This window comes from Macrosteles quadrilineatus, unplaced genomic scaffold (genome assembly GCF_028750875.1).
Source record: "Macrosteles quadrilineatus isolate MER2022 unplaced genomic scaffold, UCM_ALF_1.0 Scaffold_1__1_contigs__length_201487025, whole genome shotgun sequence".
NCBI classification, from domain to species: Eukaryota; Metazoa; Arthropoda; class Insecta; order Hemiptera; family Cicadellidae; genus Macrosteles; species Macrosteles quadrilineatus.
This window is the reverse complement of record NW_026542594.1, coordinates 200,095,037-200,115,380: the sequence shown is the minus strand read 5'-3', so window position 1 is coordinate 200,115,380 and position 20,344 is coordinate 200,095,037. Positions and strand designations below refer to the sequence as shown.

At 35.0% G+C, this 20,344-nt stretch overlaps 1 protein-coding gene across 1 annotated transcript; it reads right to left on the bottom strand.

Annotated features, from left to right (window-relative positions):
- Positions 1-4,222: 4,222 nt before the first annotated feature.
- LOC129003966 (aminoacylase-1-like) lies at positions 4,223-19,695 on the bottom strand. Its single transcript, XM_054432329.1, has 8 exons — positions 19,663-19,695; positions 18,583-18,705; positions 16,293-16,462; positions 14,000-14,171; positions 13,003-13,146; positions 8,837-9,024; positions 5,205-5,438; positions 4,223-4,369 (listed from the first exon to the last, which is right to left on the bottom strand). Exons 2-8 carry the CDS (start codon positions 18,689-18,691, stop codon positions 4,223-4,225), a joined length of 1,164 nt encoding a protein of 387 aa, XP_054288304.1. The 5' UTR covers positions 18,692-18,705; positions 19,663-19,695.
- Positions 19,696-20,344: the final 649 nt, after the last annotated feature.

Below are 20,344 nucleotides of genomic sequence, written 5' to 3'. Positions count from 1 at the left end.
GATTCTTCAACTTCTTTTGTGGCTACTACTGAAAATGAAATTTCAGAAACTGCTAGCAATGAATTAACAAAATATGACTTTCCGGAAAGAATAACCAATGTTACAGATATTTTAAAGGAAAATAATACAACTGGTACAACCGATCTATCGGATAGTAACAATAACCAAACATGGCTTCCAAGTGAGTTTAAAACAGGATCAGAAGATGAGTCTGAAGACACATCACTGGACGAGTCGACCCAGAACTCGTTACTTGACAGTATGTCGTACTTTATAGACAGCAACAATGAAGTCAGACAATTGGTCAAAAGGTTTGTCTCAAACGACTCTACCAGTGATTCTCTATCCATCTCTTCAATATCACTTGAAGGAATGAACCACACATTCCAGCAAGATGAGTTTTCCAATTCCTCAAGCGAAAGTGGAAAAGAATCTGAGTTACAAATTGATAGTACTAAATTTAGCGAAAGTTCTGAAAGTGCGTCCAAATCTGGTGAAGTTTACGATGCAAATGAAACAGGTTTAGAACAAACGGTGGAAAACACTACTGCGGCAAAACAAAGGTATGTTTCTACAAAGACACAAATAGTAGAGTCAGAAGGAGATTGGCATTCTTCTGACATGAAACCTGACTCTCGACAAAATGTGTTCAAGATTGTTACTGTTCCGCCACCACAATGGTTTCAAACGGGTGCTGAAGTGGTTAAACTCAATCTCTCATCTGAAATCAGTGAATAATAATGAATGGTGTTCATTAACAAAATTAAGTAACTGTCTAGTTCATCAACTCATTTTTAAAAAAATCTCGGGCCTGTTTCTTCCTTTCTTGGTTGTCTAAACTATGATCTAGTATTTTTGATACTATACATACTGTACCAGACATAAAGAATGTTCTAATTCTGCTAGAGGCAGCCTTAAGTGTAATAAATTAAGTGACTAACGAGAACATTGTTAACAGCATTTTTTTTAACAAGAAAAATGAAAATTTAGATCTCTGAGAAACCGTGCTGAACCGAAGAACATTGGAGGTTCCCTTACTTGTATGGTTCCTGAACTGGGCCACCAAAATCCACTATTAATAGTGTAAATAGTATTTAAACTACAAAGTTTAGTTTAAGTTTTCTTTCTTCCTTCCTTCTATAAAATTTTTATAAGAAGAGGATGTGATTACAGTAAATATCCAGGATTCTATCTCTGGCTGCGCCTTTGTAATGCAGAATAAGATGGTGAAGTGTTAAAAACAACAGTGAACAAAAAAAAGTGATATGATATTCTCTTGCTATGTAAACACTATGTGCCTTCTAGATAAAAGAAAAAATATATATATAGGTTCAAATGATTTTTTTAGATCACTTTTTTTAGATCATTTAGAGTTTTTTTTTACCACAAAATAAACAAAAAATTACAATAATTTACAATCCTTGCGAAAACATTTCTTTTAAATCTTTCCAAAGTTCCCATTTTTATCAAGAAATAATTTTATGTGACCCAAGTTGTGGTGAACTATGGTGACTGTAAATCACACTTTGATTGAAGCATTTTGCCTTTTATATTTACTTTTTAATGCTTGCCAATTTATGGAATAATTTTGTTTGAAAACAATTGTTTCATTTGTGTAAGAAATTTCTAAAATAGGGTACACCATGCAAGATATTTAACATTACACACAAAGTGACAATCCCGTTTAAATTATTAAAAACCTCATAATCTTATATGGTTTTTTCACAACTTATTCTTTATTTCATACTTAAGTTTTCAAGAGCCTACTATTTTTTTTTATAATGCATGTAGGATTTTGTTTAGTCTGCAAAATACAGTATATTAATTACAGTATTTTGCGTTACCTCTTGAAAGAGGCATTGGTTAACCACAGAAGGATTTAAGTCCAATACCTCTTACAAAGAATCTTAGATTACCAAACCAGTCAAGCAAATCACAAAGATTTTGCAAGTAGATTAAGTATTTATTCTAAGTATTTTTTGTGCAAATAGATTAAGTTTGTATTATAAAGTAGATCATATTAATAATTGACGAGACACCTTACTGAAATGAAATAAAATGTTTATTCGTTATTTATATTTACTAAAATGTCCTATTATAAGCATTTTTATGTAACACATTAATAATTGATTTGACTATTTTCATGCATTCATATAGGTTACCTATAATACTTACAATTAAGAATACAGTATACACTGCAATATAATTTAAACTCAATGGTTTTGTGAAACACAAAATGCAAATACGTTGTTAGTTTTTTAATGGGTTCGAAATTATATTTGCTTCTGGCACTAACTTTAAAACTTTTATTCAACATGATAATTGTAAATCACATTACAATAAAATTAATGGTTAGCCAATGCTTTTATTAGTCCATAATATACATCGATCCCTTGCAGAAAAGTTTTCTCATTTAGGAATTCATCGTTATCATGCAGAAGAGTCGGGGTGTTATTCATAGGAGAGAAGCCAAATGCAGAAATTCCAAGCTAAAACAAAAAAATATGAAAAAGCTGGAGGATATAAAAAACTAACTTGGATATTCATTTATTCAGTACTAAAGAATGATTTGCTGATAAACAGATGTACTATAGTTCGGCCACTTAGAAAGCGACCTCCTCTAGCATTGGTTTAGCATTAGCACGCAAGTCGCTTTCTAAGCGGCCGAACTATACAGTAATTTTATTATTTTTATACACAACCTCATTGTGGGTTTTAATGGAATAAGTACAATCAGTGGTAAATTACAAATAAATATTTTTACTAAAACTCACTTTTCTCAGAAACCGGCTGTCAGTTCCTCCCGGTGTTATTATTGGTTTTAAAGTAATTTTCCTGAAAAAAAAACAAAGTAAGTGATTAACATATATGTGCTGTCCGTCAATTAGTCCTTTGTTTATCTCACATTGCGAATAAACAAGCTAGTTAAAATCTAAGACCAATACCATGTTCATTACTTAATGCACTAAATATTTTAGCCAGTTCCCAACCGTATATGACGAGTGATCAACAGTTTCCAACGAAACAGTGATTATAATTGAGGAAACCTTGCTTACCTATCAGCGTGTTTAAGACTATCAGGGTTTACCATTGTACTTGATAGTCTTATGTTCCCTATCAGTTCTGACAATCTCTCATTCACTCTACTGCCTCAAGCAAGACTGATGAAAAATGACCACAGCCAGCAAACACCATGGAAAAATCATAAACATCAAGCAAATGTTTACGATCCCTTCCAAACTCCCTTCACCATGCAAAAGTTTTATGTTAGAACACTTTACTTTTCCTACGTCTGTCAAACGATGATGTACTGTTCAATAGCAGTGATGCCTTGCCTTAGACAAGAGAATTCTAATCACAAAATGTGATTCGTACTTACATGCGTAAACTTTCCTTCACATGGTTTTCAGCTACTATGACTAGACTAATCCTCATAGGGGTTGGAACCAGCTAGTTCAGTGGATAAAGTAAGTAACAAAGGGCTTGTCTGTGTCTTAGATATGAATGACATCCATTGGTTGTGACTCGTTAGGGCCCTTAAATTACTCTGAAGTATGTTATTTGGCATATTATTGAACAACGGCTTGGTTACTCCAGCTACCAATCAGACCTAAATGTTGATACAGAAATAGAATCCTAACACTAATCCACAATTAAATTGATTCAGGGGTTTTTACACGTTTCAGTACAACTACAATCATAGGCTATGGACTTCCACTTTTGTTATCATGTATATTAAAACGAGACAGGTTTTTTATTTAACGATTCTGAATCAACTACTTGACAGATTTTCATGATTTTTATGTTGAAAGAAAGATAATTTTGTGAACTAGGGAATGTCGAAGCCATAATTTTAGTTTAGGGTTTCAGTTTTTAGAAACTAAGTTTAAAATTTTAAAAAAGTCTAGCAGCCGACGCTAACATTATACTCAAGCTTTTGGTATAATACAATTTGCTTAACGTAACAGATGTAAACATTAAGCGTTTTCGACACAAATGCAGCATTTGGAAATGATTTGGCATTGAAAATGAAATGACATACGTAGAATTGACTTATTTATACTATGTGTAATGAACTATTGATACTTTCATTTATTCGGTAAGAGGATGAGAGTTTATTTAAGTATACAGCAAAATACTAGATGTTCTTATTTATTTTTTGAGCAGTCTTCTTTGACGAAGATGGTCAATGTCACGTATCTTTTCTGAATAAACCAAGTTCTTAACGTAACCCCACAGGAAAAAATCCAGTGGTGTTATGTCTGGGCTTCTTGGAGGCCATGCTATCGGGCCAGCTCTCCCCATCCATCTTGCCGGGAAACCGAAAGGGCCTCCAAGAAGCCCAGACATAACACCACTGGATTTTTTCCTGTGGGGTTACGTTAAGAACTTGGTTTATTCAGAAAAGATACGTGACATTGACCATCTTCGTCAAAGAATCGTAGCTGCAGTAGAATCAGTGACACCAGATATGTTAACTAACACTTGGAGAGAGATCGAATACCGGTTAGATATCTGTAGAGCTACAAATGGGTCACATATCGAGGTGAACTAATGTCAAAATAAACTTGAGTAAACCCTCTTTAATTTCATGTATTAGATATAAGAATATGTATTCTCTACAATAAACAATCGTTTATCAAAACTAGGGAGTTATTTTTCGGACACCCGGTACCTATTTAGTTTATTTTAGTGCAATATAATTTGTTATAACTAACAGCTGGTTGAATAAAAAAATATTCTATAGAACTATGAGATTAGTTTATTTACTCTGTGATTGTGTCATTGATTATAGGAAATAAGTAAGATTCTATAACCATTGCTGTATACGAATCGAAGCTCACGAATCTTCAAATGAAAGTTTATGAAAATTATTTTACTACTCGACTTTTTGAGGAAAGATTGGGAAAATAACAATGAAAACATGTTTTAAATTATCTTGGCAGCTTTTTATTTACTATGAATTTTGAACTGCTTAAACTATGCTTGAATTAGTAATAGACACACTATATACAGTTTTAATATACTACTCGATTCCCGTACGTAGGACGGGCCAACAGCTTGTTAAGTAAAAATTGCAAATACGGACAATGATATGAGGGATGTTTTAATTACCAAAGAAGTTGAGCTATTTAAAAAATCATAAATACCCAATAGCAATTTTACTCAAGTGTTTAGTAAATTGAATAAAAAAATTAATTTACTTGCATTTCATCGGCAGCTTTTCTAAACGCAGTCCACCAAGGGTTAGTGTCGTCTATCCTCGTGGGAGTCACCATGGGTTCTTTACTCTTGTACTCTATGGTCACCCCTTCCCCAGCCTCCCTACAGAACCCATCCAGCATGTCGCTGATCTCTTGGAAGTCATTATCGTTTGAGAGACGAATATCAAATCCCAGTGTGATTTCAGCTGGTACAACGTTCATTTGCACTCCTCCCTGTGTGAATTATAATTAAGTTTGTAATTAATCCAAGTGATTGAATGTTGTCTGACATTTTTATTTGTTACTAGATGAACCGAGAGACATTGTCCTGTCTTTTATATCAATACATTAATTTTTATTTGTAGCATAAAGTAAATAGGATCTAATTCAAGATGAATGAGATTTTAGTTGAAAGTTGAAGTAATTGAAGACAACACTGTTAAATCCAATGAAGAAGATGCATAGGGTCAGAGAAAGTAGTGAGTGAGGCTAAATTCCTTCTTGGATATAATGGCCATGAGAGTGAAACAGTTAAAGTAAGTACATATTTTGCTAAAACTGCATTGGTAATTCAGTAATTCACAATAGGCCTACTATAATGGTCATGTCTGACTACACTTTAAACGTAAGAACATGATAGCTTTGTTTAAAAATATAGAAAAATGTATAAATACCCCCGCCGCAGCAAACCTGCAGACTAAGCGAATTTCCATTTGCCTGATTGGATTTACACTAAAATGTCTCCTTAAAAATATCAACATTTATTCCCTATTTAAATAGAATCAGTTTAACACATACTTAGGTTTGCTGCAACAGAGAGGGTAAAAGTGTTTTTTATGTAAAATGTTAATAGTTAGTAAAAAATAAAAACATTTTCCAAATTTGGGCAAAAAATGTTAATAAACAAGCAAACTACAACAGTTTACTTATTCTCCATAAGAATAACATGGGAATTTTAAATTTACAATTTTTCAGAATTTTCTCCTTAACCATTAGGTGCATTATAACGCTTCAATATACTAAATTATTTGTTTTTTTAAGCTCTACAAAATAGTTTGGAAAGAAATTGCAAAATGTTATGTTTTTTGAGTCAAAAGTGGGAAAAACCCATTTTTACCCCATAAAACCCCCCCTAAACCCCCGTTCCCATGGTCCGATCATGCTGGTTCGCGAACTCGTTCGAATAATTGTAGGTTTACACGCTTGTACCAAATTTCATAAAAATCGGATCGTTTTTGCTCGAGTTATCGCGCTAACGGACACATATATAAATATACAGGGTGAGTTTTAATTGTCCCCCCCCCCAACTTTTTTCTACATTTTTTCAAATATCAATCCCAGACCACTTCCAAACATTGTTGGGTAGTAAGTACTACATTTTGACAAGGTGGCCATTTCCGGCCGCCATCTTGGATCCGCCATATTGGATCCGCCATATTGGATGCAAAATTTTTTTTTCAAATGTAAAGGTGGGGTTGTGACCCATAATTTCGAACTAAATTTTTACCCTGATTACAATGCCGCAAACCGTTTAAAAAAATCTTGATTCATTCTAAAGTTATGAGGGCTTTTTAAAACTTTATTTTTAGCCCATTTTAACATTGTGCATTTACAAACTAAGACCATAATCTCAAAATAGTGCTAGATAAAGATAAGTATACACTACCAGTAATTGTCGACCTATTTTCACTTGGTTATGACTGATGTATTTTGTTCAGCCGCCATCTTGGATCCGCCATTTTGAAATGTGATAAATTATTTTAAATATGAAGGGGGTGTTGTGACCCATCATTTCGAACTACTTTTTTAAGCTGAAGACAATGCCGCAATCCATTTTTTGTTATCAAGTTTTATTTATGAAATATTGAAATCTTTTTGTTAAAAATGTCAATATTTCAAAATCAAAAAATGAAAATGAAAAACGGATCATGGAATTAAGTTCAGCTTAAAAAAGTAGTTCGAAATGATGGGTCACAACACCCCCTTCATATTTAAAATAATTTATCACATTTCAAAATGGCGGATCCAAGATGGCGGCCGAACAAAATACATCAGTCATAACCAAGTGAAAATAGGTCGACAATTAATGGTAGTGTATACTTATCTTTATCTAGCACTATTTTGAGATTATGGTCTTAGTTTGTAAATGCACAATGTTAAAATGGGCTAAAAATAAAGTTTTAAAAAGCCCTCATAACTTTAGAATGAATCAAGATTTTTTTAAACGGTTTGCGGCATTGTAATCAGGGTAAAAATGTAGTTCGAAATAATGGGTCACAACCCCACCTTTACATTTGAAAAAAAAATTTTGCATCCAATATGGCGGATCCAAGATGGCGGCCGGAAATGGCCACCTTGTGAAAATGAAGTACTTACTACCCAACAATGTTTGGAAGTGGTCTGGGATTGATATTTGAAAAAATGTAGAAAAAAGTTGGGGGGGGGGACAATTAAAACTCACCCTGTATATATATATATATATATATATGAATTTGAACGGATGGTGTTTTTGGCCTCTAGGGACCTCAAAACGAAAAAAAAATCGGTCCCGGGTCCAGGTCTTACCATGAGTACTACGGTAATAGCTTATTCCCTATATGGGAAATTCGCTAAAAGTTGAGGCAAATGGCTTTCTTTAGTTTTCTAGGACATCTCTTTTAGGAAACCACACTACGAATATCTGGCCTGTGGTTTGCATGAGATGCTCTATGGGCCCGACCCGAGGGATAACTGCGCCTGCCTCCACTCTTCATTGCATGGTGATTGCAGGGCCGTCCGAAGGGGGGGGGGCAGCCGTGGCTGAGGGGGCGCCGCGCAGCGGCTATTCGTATTAAAACAGTATTAAAATATGGGAATGCGACTATTACTGGGGGGGAGGGGGCGCCACGGCCACGTTTGCTCCGGGCGCCGCCACCCCTAGAGACGGCCCTGGGAGATTGTTCTATTCCTCTTGCTCCCAACAAACCTTTTAATCTCTTGCAACCTTGGGTCTGGGCCCACAGGCCCATTTACTAAAGCGGCCCTTGACATGCATGATTGAGCATGGTAAATGGAAGCATAAATGGTAAATGAATGTGTTAACCCTTAGAGTGCCAGGCGAGAAATAAAAGTAACGCTCAAAAAATGCCAATGATTTTTCCCGAAGGTCGCGCTAAAAATGCCGAGCGCGATCTGGCGATTTTTAGGTTAAAATTTCGTAAAAATCGAATTCTCGATATTTCGACCAACGAAAATCGATGTATCGCATCTAGTAACTTTCGACTCAATGTTAATATATGGGTTAAAAGAATCCGAGTATCCATTCGGTTGTTATGACAACTGTTCGATCATTACGAAACGTCCGGTCAGCCGGACGTTGGCACTTTTGGCTCGTTCTAAAAACGTCCGGTCGGCCGGACGTCAGCACTTTTGGCTCGTTTTAAAAATGTCCGGTTCCCCGGACGTTGGCACTCAAAGGGTTAACTGCATTGTTAGGTATAGATAAACTCTCATCTAGAGGTTGATTCAAACTTTCCATTTATGCATCTTCTCTTACACTGACTTTGCAATATTACATAAGCATCAAGGTCTATCCAGCTGTTGTGAGATCTTCTAATCAACTGGAGTTTTTCAACTCTGCGATGTAAACTTACGTTGAGAAGAGTGAGGTTGACAGTAGTGATGTCACTGACACTAAGTTGAGGATTGGTGTCTAGCTTGTCCTGCTCTCGTTGTCTCCAGTCCAGGAACCTCTCAATGATGACTCTCGTCTTGGCCGCTGCTGTATCTCTTACCATGGCCGACCCGTGACCCGTGCTTCCTCGGCAAGTCACCACAGGTCCTGCAAGCAATTGTAGCGAGTATTTTCCAGTATTGGTGAGCTACTAATTTTAGGATAATCAGTATATTAATGTTTTTTTTATATTTTACATTTTTTATGCAGTAGAATCATTTATTACCATTAGATTAGAATCATTTATTACCATTAGATTAGATTCAAACTATTCTGAGACACTGTGTATTTTAAGACAGGCAACAACTTTTTTTACTGGCCATTTACAGTTGGTTCTAAGTCAGGTGACCATATTTATAAAATGACTAATGATAAGTTTATGTCTTTTAACAGGGTCAGGGGTTTAAGTGGTGATCTTTTGGTGGAAGACAAAGCAGAAACACAACAAGGTCAGATATGACGGGTAGCAAAAGAATGGCGGATAAACAACATACTTGTTTACAGCAAATAATTTTCAATACCTCTATCCTTGAAATATACTTAAATAGTAGAACCTCAATTACTCGAACCTCAATATCTCGAATTCCTCAATATCTCGATTTTTTTTAAATCCCCTTGAAATCCACATTAATCATAATGTTAAAAGTACCTTTATAAGTCGAAGTTTCTAAATATTTAACCTCAATAAGTCGAATTTTAACAACTTTTGAACAGTAACATTCTACCTCTATAACTTGAATTTTCCCGTCATCGAGCCTCAGTAACTCGAAGTTTACCTTTATAAGTCGAAGTTCGCATGAATGTGCCTCAATAATTCGAAGTTTTGCCATAACAGTGCAAGTCAGTTGTGATTCCTGTCGAGACGTGAAAATCAAACTTCCTGTGTTTGCTTCCCGTGTCTGTTTGGCTAGGCACTGTAGTCAGTGTAGTTTACCCGTTTTGCCAAAGTAGATTCAGTACTTAACTACATTACGATGCATTTTGTTTATTATTTTAATCACACTAGAATTTTCCCTTTAAATATTACTCTCTACAGTCTACATACTTTTTGTATGTACAGTATTGTACCTATTCAGTATTTTTGTTGTTACAGTACCTAGCTTGTTTTTACAGTACATATAAAGAGGTTGACTAACGTTTGCTTTAATCAAACATTATACACAGTAAATGTAGTTCCGTGTATGGATGATATATACTGTATTATTGTTTTGTACAGTATTTAAACTATTTTTTTTTGTCATTTAACATGTTTTTTATGTACTTTATCAAACTTATTGCCAAATAATAAATACAGTACTTTATGTGCATTCAAATTGTTTTATTTTGCTTCCAAAGTTACTCTTCAGTAAGTTACGTATAAATACAGTTTGAGTTCGATTATTAAGGTTTAACATGTATAAGTCGAGTTATAAAGGCCATGACGTAACATCACTGTCAGACCCCAACACCTCAGTATCTCAAACTTTTTCATATGGAACCTTCATAACTCGAACCTCACTAACTTGAAAAACTTGATAACTCGAATTTTTATCATAACCCCTTCAGATTCGAGATATTGAGGTCCTACTGTACTATCTGTTACCCACTGGCTCCACCCCGTTTACTACATAAGTATTAATAAAACTATTGATTGGTTAAGTTAAGCTGAAATAAACAAAACAGAATACAGTAATGGTAATACAAACAAATAATAACAGCTGAGGTATTTTTAACATTAGGTACATGGGAAGTTCCCTTTGGAAAGCAATTACGACCTTAAAGGGCAAGTTATGAAATAATGGATAATTTAGCGCAAGGTTTCTCGTCATGACGAACATTTTAAGTATATGGTTTATAGGGGTGTGACTTGTAGTTTTCTCAAAAGTTCATGGGTACTTTTGGCTTTATACAGGGTGATTGATATTTGTGCCAGCCGTTTTATTCAAAAACCAAAAGAGATATAAAAAAAAGTTAAATGGTAAGTGCCTTGGACTTTTTATTAAAAAAATTGTAGTTAAGTCGAAAAAATTATTTTAGCCGCCATTTTTCCAATATGTCCGCCAACTTTGATTTTTCTTATGGAACACCCTGTATTTTATGATGTATTCTGGTAGAAAATGTAATTTTAAGACGATTTTATTCTTGTAATTTTTTTCATAAACCTAACCGTTTCAAAGATAATAATGGTTTAAGTTGTGAAATTTTGAATGGTTTTCGAGCAAAACAGCTGGCATGCTTGCTTCGAAACTCTTTCTCATGCAGAAATTTCAAAACTTTAACCATTATTATCTTTAAAACGGTTAGGTTTATGAAAAAAATCACAAGAACAAAATCGTCTTAAAATTACTTTTTCTACCAGAATACATCATAAAATACAGGGTATTCCGTAAGAAAAATCAAAGTTAGCGGCCATATTGGAAAAATGGCGGCTAAAATAATTTTTTTGACTTGACTATAATTTTTTAAATAAAAAATCCAAGGCACTTACCATTTAACTTTTTTTGATAACTCTTATAGTTTTCGAATAAAACGGCTGGCACACTTATATCAATCACCCTGTATAGATAAAAGGCAAAGCCCTCACTGATTCACTCATCACTAATTCTCCCACTTCCCATTTACCTAGGAGGCTGAAATTCGGTACACCGATTCTTTGGGCATTAAATAGGAAAACTAAGTAGTTTGTATTCTGATCGGGTTTTCGGGCTCCGCCCCAGTGGCTCTGCAGTTTCCCATGTTAACCTTATGATTTTTCAATTAATGAATCTTAACAGCTGTTTCAATTAAACAAGTTGGTTCTGTTCTATGATGTTCAATAGCATTAAAGTTACAAGGATTACCAACATGGTGCAGCACTATAATTTTTTTTTTATTTATGACAACAGCTAATTTGCAACCAAAAGGTGAGTGAGGGTAGCGAACGAACTTCAACCTGGAGGCGAGTTAGCGTAGCGAACGAGCTAACCTGAAGGAAAGTGAGCGCAGCGAACAAGCTCCAACCTAAAGGTGAGTGAGCGTAGAGAACGAAGTTCAACCAGGACGTGATTGAGCCATGCGAATACTTATGAAGTTAAACGGGGCAAAGCCCGCGGGTACAGCTAGTACTTAAATACATTAAACTCATAATATGTTCAATTAAATAATAGGTAGTGCAATGATTCATGTCAAGGATTTGCTCCTGACTAAGTGATGAGCCAAATCATAAATTATAATAATTTAAAAGTCCAAATATAATGCCATCTAGTCCTAATTAAGTTATTTAGAGCTCAAGGACAGAGCTGTTCGGAAATAAAATCTTAAGCGCTGAGTCCAGTTTCCATCAAAGACTTTAGGGCCCAGCGCACACGGTGTGACTGTTTTACAACTTTCGTGGCAAACCAGTTGCGCGTGCAACTGTTTTGTGATCTCGGCAATGTATTGCAGTGGGCAGCCGCACACGACGCAACTGGTTGTATGCGATTTCAAAAAACGTTTGAAACCAGTCACATACAACCGTGGGTTCGACGTTGCAGTTGCGTTGCAGACTTCAGTTTCATGAGACCACGGGGTATTTTTGTGGTGTTTGGTGGCATTTTGACGGCCGTATAGTTTTTTTAGTCTTTATTTTTATGTTTTTAGTTTTTATAATTTCCTATCCGACTAGCTCTAGCTTCTACAAACAGCCTAGTACTAACATTCTTGCTCAAATAAGGGTGAACCCAATGCTCTCTCAGTACCCTTCGCTGTCTTCGGTATTGATAATAGCTAAATGTCTGAGTCTGACATATTAAGCGCACTTAAGGCCTTAAAACAACGTAACTGCACTAAATTGACACTCCCCTGATTGCACAATAGACGCAACTGTAGTTGTAAAACAGTCACACCGTGTGCGGACAGAAGCTTTGTTTCAGTTGCAAACTGGTTTCAGACGCAACTGGTTTGCAACAGTTGTTGTAAAACAGTCACACCGTGTGCGCTGGGCCTAAGGATTTCAGCATTCAGAATCATCCAGTGATCTTCAGATTACAAGCTTGAAAATTTTGGGTTCTACTGTTGTAGCACAAACAAGTTTTAATAATAGGTACCGGTACATCGCATAATATATTTATGACAAAATTACATACTCACTCCATATTGTTCGTTCTCCATAGTAAACATAAAACGCATCTTCAGGACAGGATCTAGCTTCGTCAAGTGAGCAGCCAATGTTTAGGCTTCGGAATTCTGGAGTGTTAACAAACTTACGCATCCCGCTATCTCCTTCCTCTTCATCTACCTCAAAACAATTTGTGATGAATCTTATAAAAAATAGACACAAATATTACTAGGAAGTGAATTAATAATTGAATTTGCTGGATACATTCAGCAAAGCATTAATTAGGTAAACAAAGGTTAAACTACAACATTGGAAAAGAGTAAAGCTACCTATTTCTGGGAGGTATTAAGAAAATGTTTTTACGAGTAATCAGGTGTTTTAATTCTTAAGCTTGGTGCTGGATGGGTATTTGGTATTAAGATATTTCCATCAGTTACATCAAATCTTTGACTATCAATACAGTATCCAATAGTCAATGATAAAATATTAGTCACAGAAGTCCTTTAAAATTAGGAAATTCTTATGGTTTTCCAAGGTAATGATTCAAACGTGGTCTTGTTCTCTGGATTAAAAGACATCTTAAGAATTTAAAAAGAAGACTCCTACCTGACCACCCAAACATAATTCCTACCTTCTTTGTTCCTACTTGTCTTTTTTCAGACATTAATCGTAACAATGATTAGCCAGTTCTGTTATCACCTCAAAACTGTCATTTAAACTTAAGCATTAACCCAAAGATAAATTATATATTATATATATTTATATTATATATATACATATATATATAATATTATATATATATTATATATTTGCCATTAGCTGTTTGGGCTATTAATTAACAGCTGTGTCTAAGGAATGTCGGCCTTAGTCACTAACAAGACTACAAGATCGCACCACTCATCTTACACTCATCTCCATTCATACTTGGCTTAAAATACCTACATTGTATGGTTGCCATTTCATAAGAAAGTAAGTATAAGTATAAGTAAGTATAAGTAAATTGTTACTATTCTCAACAAACATTTGTACCTGGTACAAAAGACAAGTGTACGGTTCGCTTCAGTGCAACACCATCTTTTTTTAGTCTCCTTATTGCTTCTAGATATTGTATTCCAATACTTTTCATGTCCTGTGCTCCTCTTCCATAAATATTTCCTTCCTCGTCCTTTTCAGCAGCAAACGGGTCATGGGTCCAGTTTTCCTGGATTGAAATAGTAAAAATATTTTTCTGAAGTTGAAAGGGTAGCATCAGAAGTCTTAGGGTATAGATACTTTATACTTCTTCTGCTATATGTCTGAATTAAAAAAAATAAAATTAACTCTTCTTTGTTTATAAACTCAATTTAATTTGTATCTTGTTTTTAACCATCCACTTTATTGCACCGTTGCATAAGATATAGACATCTGATTTTTGGCTTTTGAGAGAAGAATGGTTGTCACGTTGTGAAACAAATTACACCAGTTTATTTTTAGTGTGTTTGTGTACAATGTTCATTTTCTAATCTTCCTTATGTGCATTACGATTTAATTTTAGAGAGTCTCACTTGATGCAATTCTGACCAAAATTGCCATTGAAGAGTCATAAAACACTTCTTTATGAATGGTTTAACTAAGATTTTATTATTCATCTACACCAAACGAAGATAGACACCTGAAAATTTTGTTATTTTTTTAAGGAATTGATAGCCATGCATTGTGCCGTCCACATCTATATTATTAAAATAATTTGTTGGATTTTTGTGTCCAGCAAATCAATCAATAAATATTTATTTTCATAGGCATATTGGGTATCAATTTAAAGCTTATCTTCTATGGAGTCTACATCTATTGGATTTAAATCCACAAGGAGAAGTCATTTTGCAGATACAAACAATTATTCGAGGGCCTAGAGAAGCAACAGACTTCTAGACCACGATATCCAAGAGAGAATAATTTTGATGAGACTTCGAGATCTTACATTGTGCAAGACTGTAATGAGAAAACTTACAAAAGAAACAGAGAACACGTCTTACTAATACCTTTGACTATTAATACAATAATTGTATATCTCAAAAATCCCTTCGGGCTCCGCCCCAGTGGCTCTGTAGTTCCCCATGTTAACCTTATGAGTATTCATATTTAAAGGGAATTAAAGAATTTAGTCAGCTGTTTCAACTAAAAAAGTTGGTTCTATATACAAAAGCATTAAAAAGTTATAAGATTTACCAACAGGGCGCAGCACTATATTTTTTTGCATTTATGTAAACAGCTAATTTTAACTAAGCAGCAACAAACAACTGTGATGCGCAATGAGAACTGTCAAAGTAGGATTGTTTACAGTTATGTTTATGTTTTTAATGTCATGAATAATTTGTGATTTTTCAAATTTGTAATACTTAATTTTTCTTTATTGTTTAGGTGAAGAGGTAGAACATTATGGCTATGGTAGATGTGTAATACCATAGTATACCGTCAATTTAAAGAAGCAAATTTTATCAAACTTTGTCCTCCTCCATTGCAAACGCAAAGCTTGAGTATAACTGCAATAAGCAATTTAAACTTATATGCCAACCCCGTACGAAGGACGGGTACTCTGCTAGTACTAAAATAACTCAAGAACAAAATACAATTTTATGTATTAAATAATATTATATTGTACACACTACTATGCCATTTTCATTTATGAACAATCCTATCACTTAGGTGATGACCTTCTCCTAAACGCAGGCTTCCCATTGTTTTGTATACAGTCACCTTCGCCTGATGAATAGAAGCAAAGTCTTCCCGGATACACTGCTTGAGTTTAGGGATGGTTCGAAATTTTGAAACAAACACTTTGCTTTTTAAGTATCCCCACAGCCAACAGTCAGACGAAATTTAAGTCTGGGGATCGAGCTGACCACAGCACATCACCAAACCAAGAGATCACTTTACTGGGAAAGAGTTCACGCAAAACTGTCATTGAATAATTGGATGTATGACAATTGCGCCGTCCTGTTGAAACCATGTGTTGGTCATGTATATCCTTCCTAACATTCGCAGTTGTGGAACCAAAAAATGCCTCAGTATTTCCACATAGCGTTCCGAGTTTACAGTGATAGGGGGTGTTCCCACTGTCGTCCTCAAAACTATATGGTCCGATGACTCCAAACAGTGCCACACCACACTAGACAGTAACTTTCTTTTGACGTGATGTTTTACCAAACATAACCCAAAAATGGCATAAATTAAGCAATCGGTCACTAGAACAATGAGGTCTCTAGCTAGTATAACAGCTGACTTATTACAAAACAGAAACCGGCAGGTTTTTTTGGTGCACCCTTTAGTAGAAATTGATACTCACAGGGTAGGCTGGGACCACGTCCATGTGTGAGTTGAGCAGCAGGCTGGGCAGTTCAGGCTGTTGTCCCGTCCATGTCACTATCACTACAGGGTGTCCGGGAACACAAGAGTGGACCATCCATAACAGACCCAACTCTCGGGCTTGGCGCTTGATAAACTCAACACACTCGTCTGAGGAAAGAGAAAAGAGGAAAATAAACTGGAGCCTATGATTCGTGTCACTATGCAGGATGTTTCCATTTTAACCTTCGTTTGAGAGAGTTGTGTTAGAAAGATTTGCTTTACAGTAATTGAGTTTTGTTTAGATGAAAAAATTCTAAGAAATACAGTATACTCTTATGGAAAATTTTTGTTTCTGGTGCATGTTCTGTAAATAGCTTGGGACCTATTTAACACATTCACTTATGGGTGGTCCGAGACTACATACATACAGAGGAGTGTGACGTGTGGTGAGGAACATGTTATTTGGAATGAGTTTGGTTAGTATTTATTTAGTTAATAGTTTAGTCTAGTTAATATAAGTGTTAATATTCAAAATGAACATAATTGAGATGAACAATTGACATATTTACTCTTAATTTATTTCATACACTTGCTTGATATTAAATGGCATAAATTAATATTGTGGTAAATTCTCTTACTTGATGGTTGATACACTTTTGATCATTGATGGAAGGAGACATCCCATTTCCATGTTTAAACTGTATAGCTAGCTTTAGAGTAAAACAAATCAATGAATGTATTTTAATTCATCATATGATAGAGTGTGCTCCGGTCACTTGCTGTTTTCTGTGGTATACACCATTTTAACCTTATGAGCTCCAAGCTGTGATATATTGGGCACCAGTAACACATAACCAAACTTCCTTTTACAACTATCCATGCAAGTATAGCTAAACAAAAACGGCTGAAAGCTATAGTTCACATGCACTTTCACCTAGGAAAAAAGTTTAAAACTACTAATCTTGGGCTTTGAATTGGACCAGTCTTGTTAGTGTGGTAGACCAACGGACAAGAGAAATAATCAATAATGTTGATTTTTTTGCCAGCGCTATTTAAGTCCTGTTCCCACAGGCATCCACACATATCTAACTATGTCCTTGATGTATTAATATTCGCACACTGTACACACCAAAGCTACATTTGGCTGCGTAGCCGGCGAGCCGCCGCTGTTTCCCTCTCCACCCAAGCAGCACCACCAACTCACTGATCAAGACCATCACGCACCATCCAAAAGGATAAGAATAGATAAATCCTTGATTGGTGTCCTATTCAACACCATGGTGTGATCCTGCGTTTATTCTGCCATGGATGGAGAATAATGTAGAGATACTGAGAACGATCTGTTGCTGTTAAATTCAGCCTCCTAAAGACCTAAGTCTAACTTATAAACATGTTAAACCACCGAACATCTTCTGGACGTAGGTACCGTTAGACCTTTTTAAAATGGATCCAGCCAATTAATCGCAGAAGAATTTGGGGAGTTCCACCATCTAATACTAATGGATGACCTAATGAATGATGATAAAAAGACAGTGACAGCCCAGGGCCCTAGTGTGCATGCGCATATTCGGCGATGTATTATTTTCAGCAACGTCGCTCGCGAACTAAAAGAACTACGAATCAACGGGCCGGTGTGAACACTATCATATAAATGACATTGAGCTACGTCTTCCGAAGAAGTGGTAAGACGTCTGCTGGCGCCTGTGTGGGCAGAGTGGTGTAAAGCTTTCTCCGGCTGGAAGAGAGGACTTTATAGTTTGGAGTTTGAGCCTGTCTCTATCGGGTCTGTTGTACAAGACTCTGTCTGCGGCAGAACTTGATAGGAGGATTACTTGGGTGGAAGTTGGGATGTGTGGATTATTTGTCAATTACATTACCCACAGAGAAGTTCCGTGTATTACAATACTGGTAATTGTCAGTTACCAATCAGGCATTTTCTAAATTTTTTCCCCTAGGGTGCTAAGCACGAGAGCCCGGTATTGTTTTCACATTGCTTTGGCTAGACCTAGGGGTTACCACTTGGATAAAATCTATTGGTGGTTTGGTGGGACTTTGCTCAAATTTCTTGTTTTGTCTTCAAAGAAAAAAATATCCTTTACTAAATTTATCCTTAGAAACTGGTTCAAATGTTAATGTGGGAGTAATTAATTGACAGCAACACATTTTTTGTGTCCAGTTTCTAAAATTTACTAATGAAAAGTAGCTCCTAGCATTTTGATTTTAATTAAAACCATGGTTTTTTGTTCCAGATAAATACATTGTGCTAAATTGTAAGTTATGGTACCTACCATAGTTCACATCAGGGTGGACAGATGGTATTCTGAGATATTCTCTAAAGTTGGTAACAGCTGGGTGTTCATTCTCCACTTCACTCTTGCCAACCGAACAGTGTTCCATGTCAGTTGTACCAACTGTTGAGCATTACTGAGTCACTATCACATCAAATTACTTGTTTACTCATTATAACTAATTTAATGGTTATTTTGATAAGCTCTGAATAATGGTGTGTTGTTGTATAACAAGACACTACTATATTTTATCTTTGTAAACAATATAGAGTAATTACACTTTGGTGACATGACAAGATTATTTTCCTTTTGGATGCTTCACTTTGCAGTTTTAGCTTTGATTTTCCTTTAAAGGATTTTTGGCATGGAGTTATCAGCATTGGAATTGAGGAGGGAGAAGGCTGCAAAATTTGGTTTTGTCATATGGTGTTCACTGGATTGAAAAATAAGCATAACATGGAAGTAAATAAGGGACTGAGTTATATAATATTGTAGTACAGCAACAAAGAAACCTCAAAATATATTTACCACACTGAAGTTCTCGTCTTGTGATCTTCTTAAGTCAATATTTCCAGCTGAGTATGCAAATAGTTATTTTTCAGTTTCGACTTGGTTGTAAAAAATTTGAACAAGCTAAGAGAAGAAATTTATTTGATTTGAGTACCTAATCAAAACTTATTCAAACAATAATATGTAACGAACAATGTATTGAGAGAATAAAAATTTATTAAAAACCAATGAGTTTTATTACTGGTAGTTAATATACTGCCTAGGGATTTGTTGAAACAAAATTTATATTGGTTTTATGTTATGTATTGGTGTATTGGATAATGTAAATTCTATGTGAAGAATAAACATTTAATTTCATTTCATTTTGAGTAAATATGAACAGTAAACATTTTTTGCAAAATTAGATGCAAAGTTAAAGTCGCAATTATAGTTTTAGTTTTTACTGAAAAATTTAATCTTCTCTGTGTTTCTGTTTCCATCAAAAACAATTTATTTGTTTGCCTAACAAAATTAATTAAATGTTCCCAGCAGTTACAAAATACTTAAATTCGTGATCAACGCCTTACTTACACTCAATCTTCTTCAACTCTCTTGCGGAAAACTTATCTGACTAAAAAGGGTGGATTTAAATAGAATTAGATGCACTGGTAAAGTAATAAAACTGCTTTATCTTCAGATAACCTAAGTTAGGTTCAAACAAATAATAAAACCCTTGCATAACTTGAGTTGTTGAAACAAGCGATGTAACTCTGTAAATTATAACTTTTATGTTGTTAACATCTATAACTTAATTTTACTTTGTGAATTTGAGGCTACATCCACTGATAGTGAAAACTTAAAATTTGTTTCTTTTTGCTTTAGAAAATTAATTGAAACATTATTATTAGCCTTGGATAGTGTAGTAGAAATCTTATTTAAGGACCAGATGTGATTTTTATTAAAAAGAAATGCAATAGTTGATTGATTGAGCCTCAACTATATACTGTGCCACTGTTGAAGTAGTATTATTTCTTTTGGGTGTTTATTTTACTATAGTTTATAAGGTCACACACGAAAGATGATACAGTTATCATGTGAGGAAAGGTTGCCCTTAATAAAGCCAAAAGGGCAGTTGGTGTTTAATAATAGCATTGTATTTTACAAACTCTGGCCGTAGCTCAATTCAACTAAGTTATGTAAATACCCTTCTTGGTTTTTTATTTAAAACCTTTACCCTAAATTATAGTATCCGTTGCCACTCAGTCAAAAAGTT

What these genes read in the sequence shown, in the direction of transcription:
- LOC129003966 (XM_054432329.1), bottom strand. Translation starts at nt 18,691, where the DNA reads ATGGAACACTGTTCGGTTGGCAAGAGTGAAGTGGAGAATGAACACCCA. An exon ending in ACGTGGTCCCAGCCTACCCT is followed by an intron (nt 14,172 to 16,292) that starts GTGAGTATCAAT and finishes ATTTCAATCCAG; the next exon opens with GAAAACTGGACCCATGACCC. An exon ending in TCAACCTCACTCTTCTCAAC is followed by an intron (nt 5,439 to 8,836) that starts GTAAGTTTACAT and finishes TAATTCACACAG; the next exon opens with GGAGGAGTGCAAATGAACGT.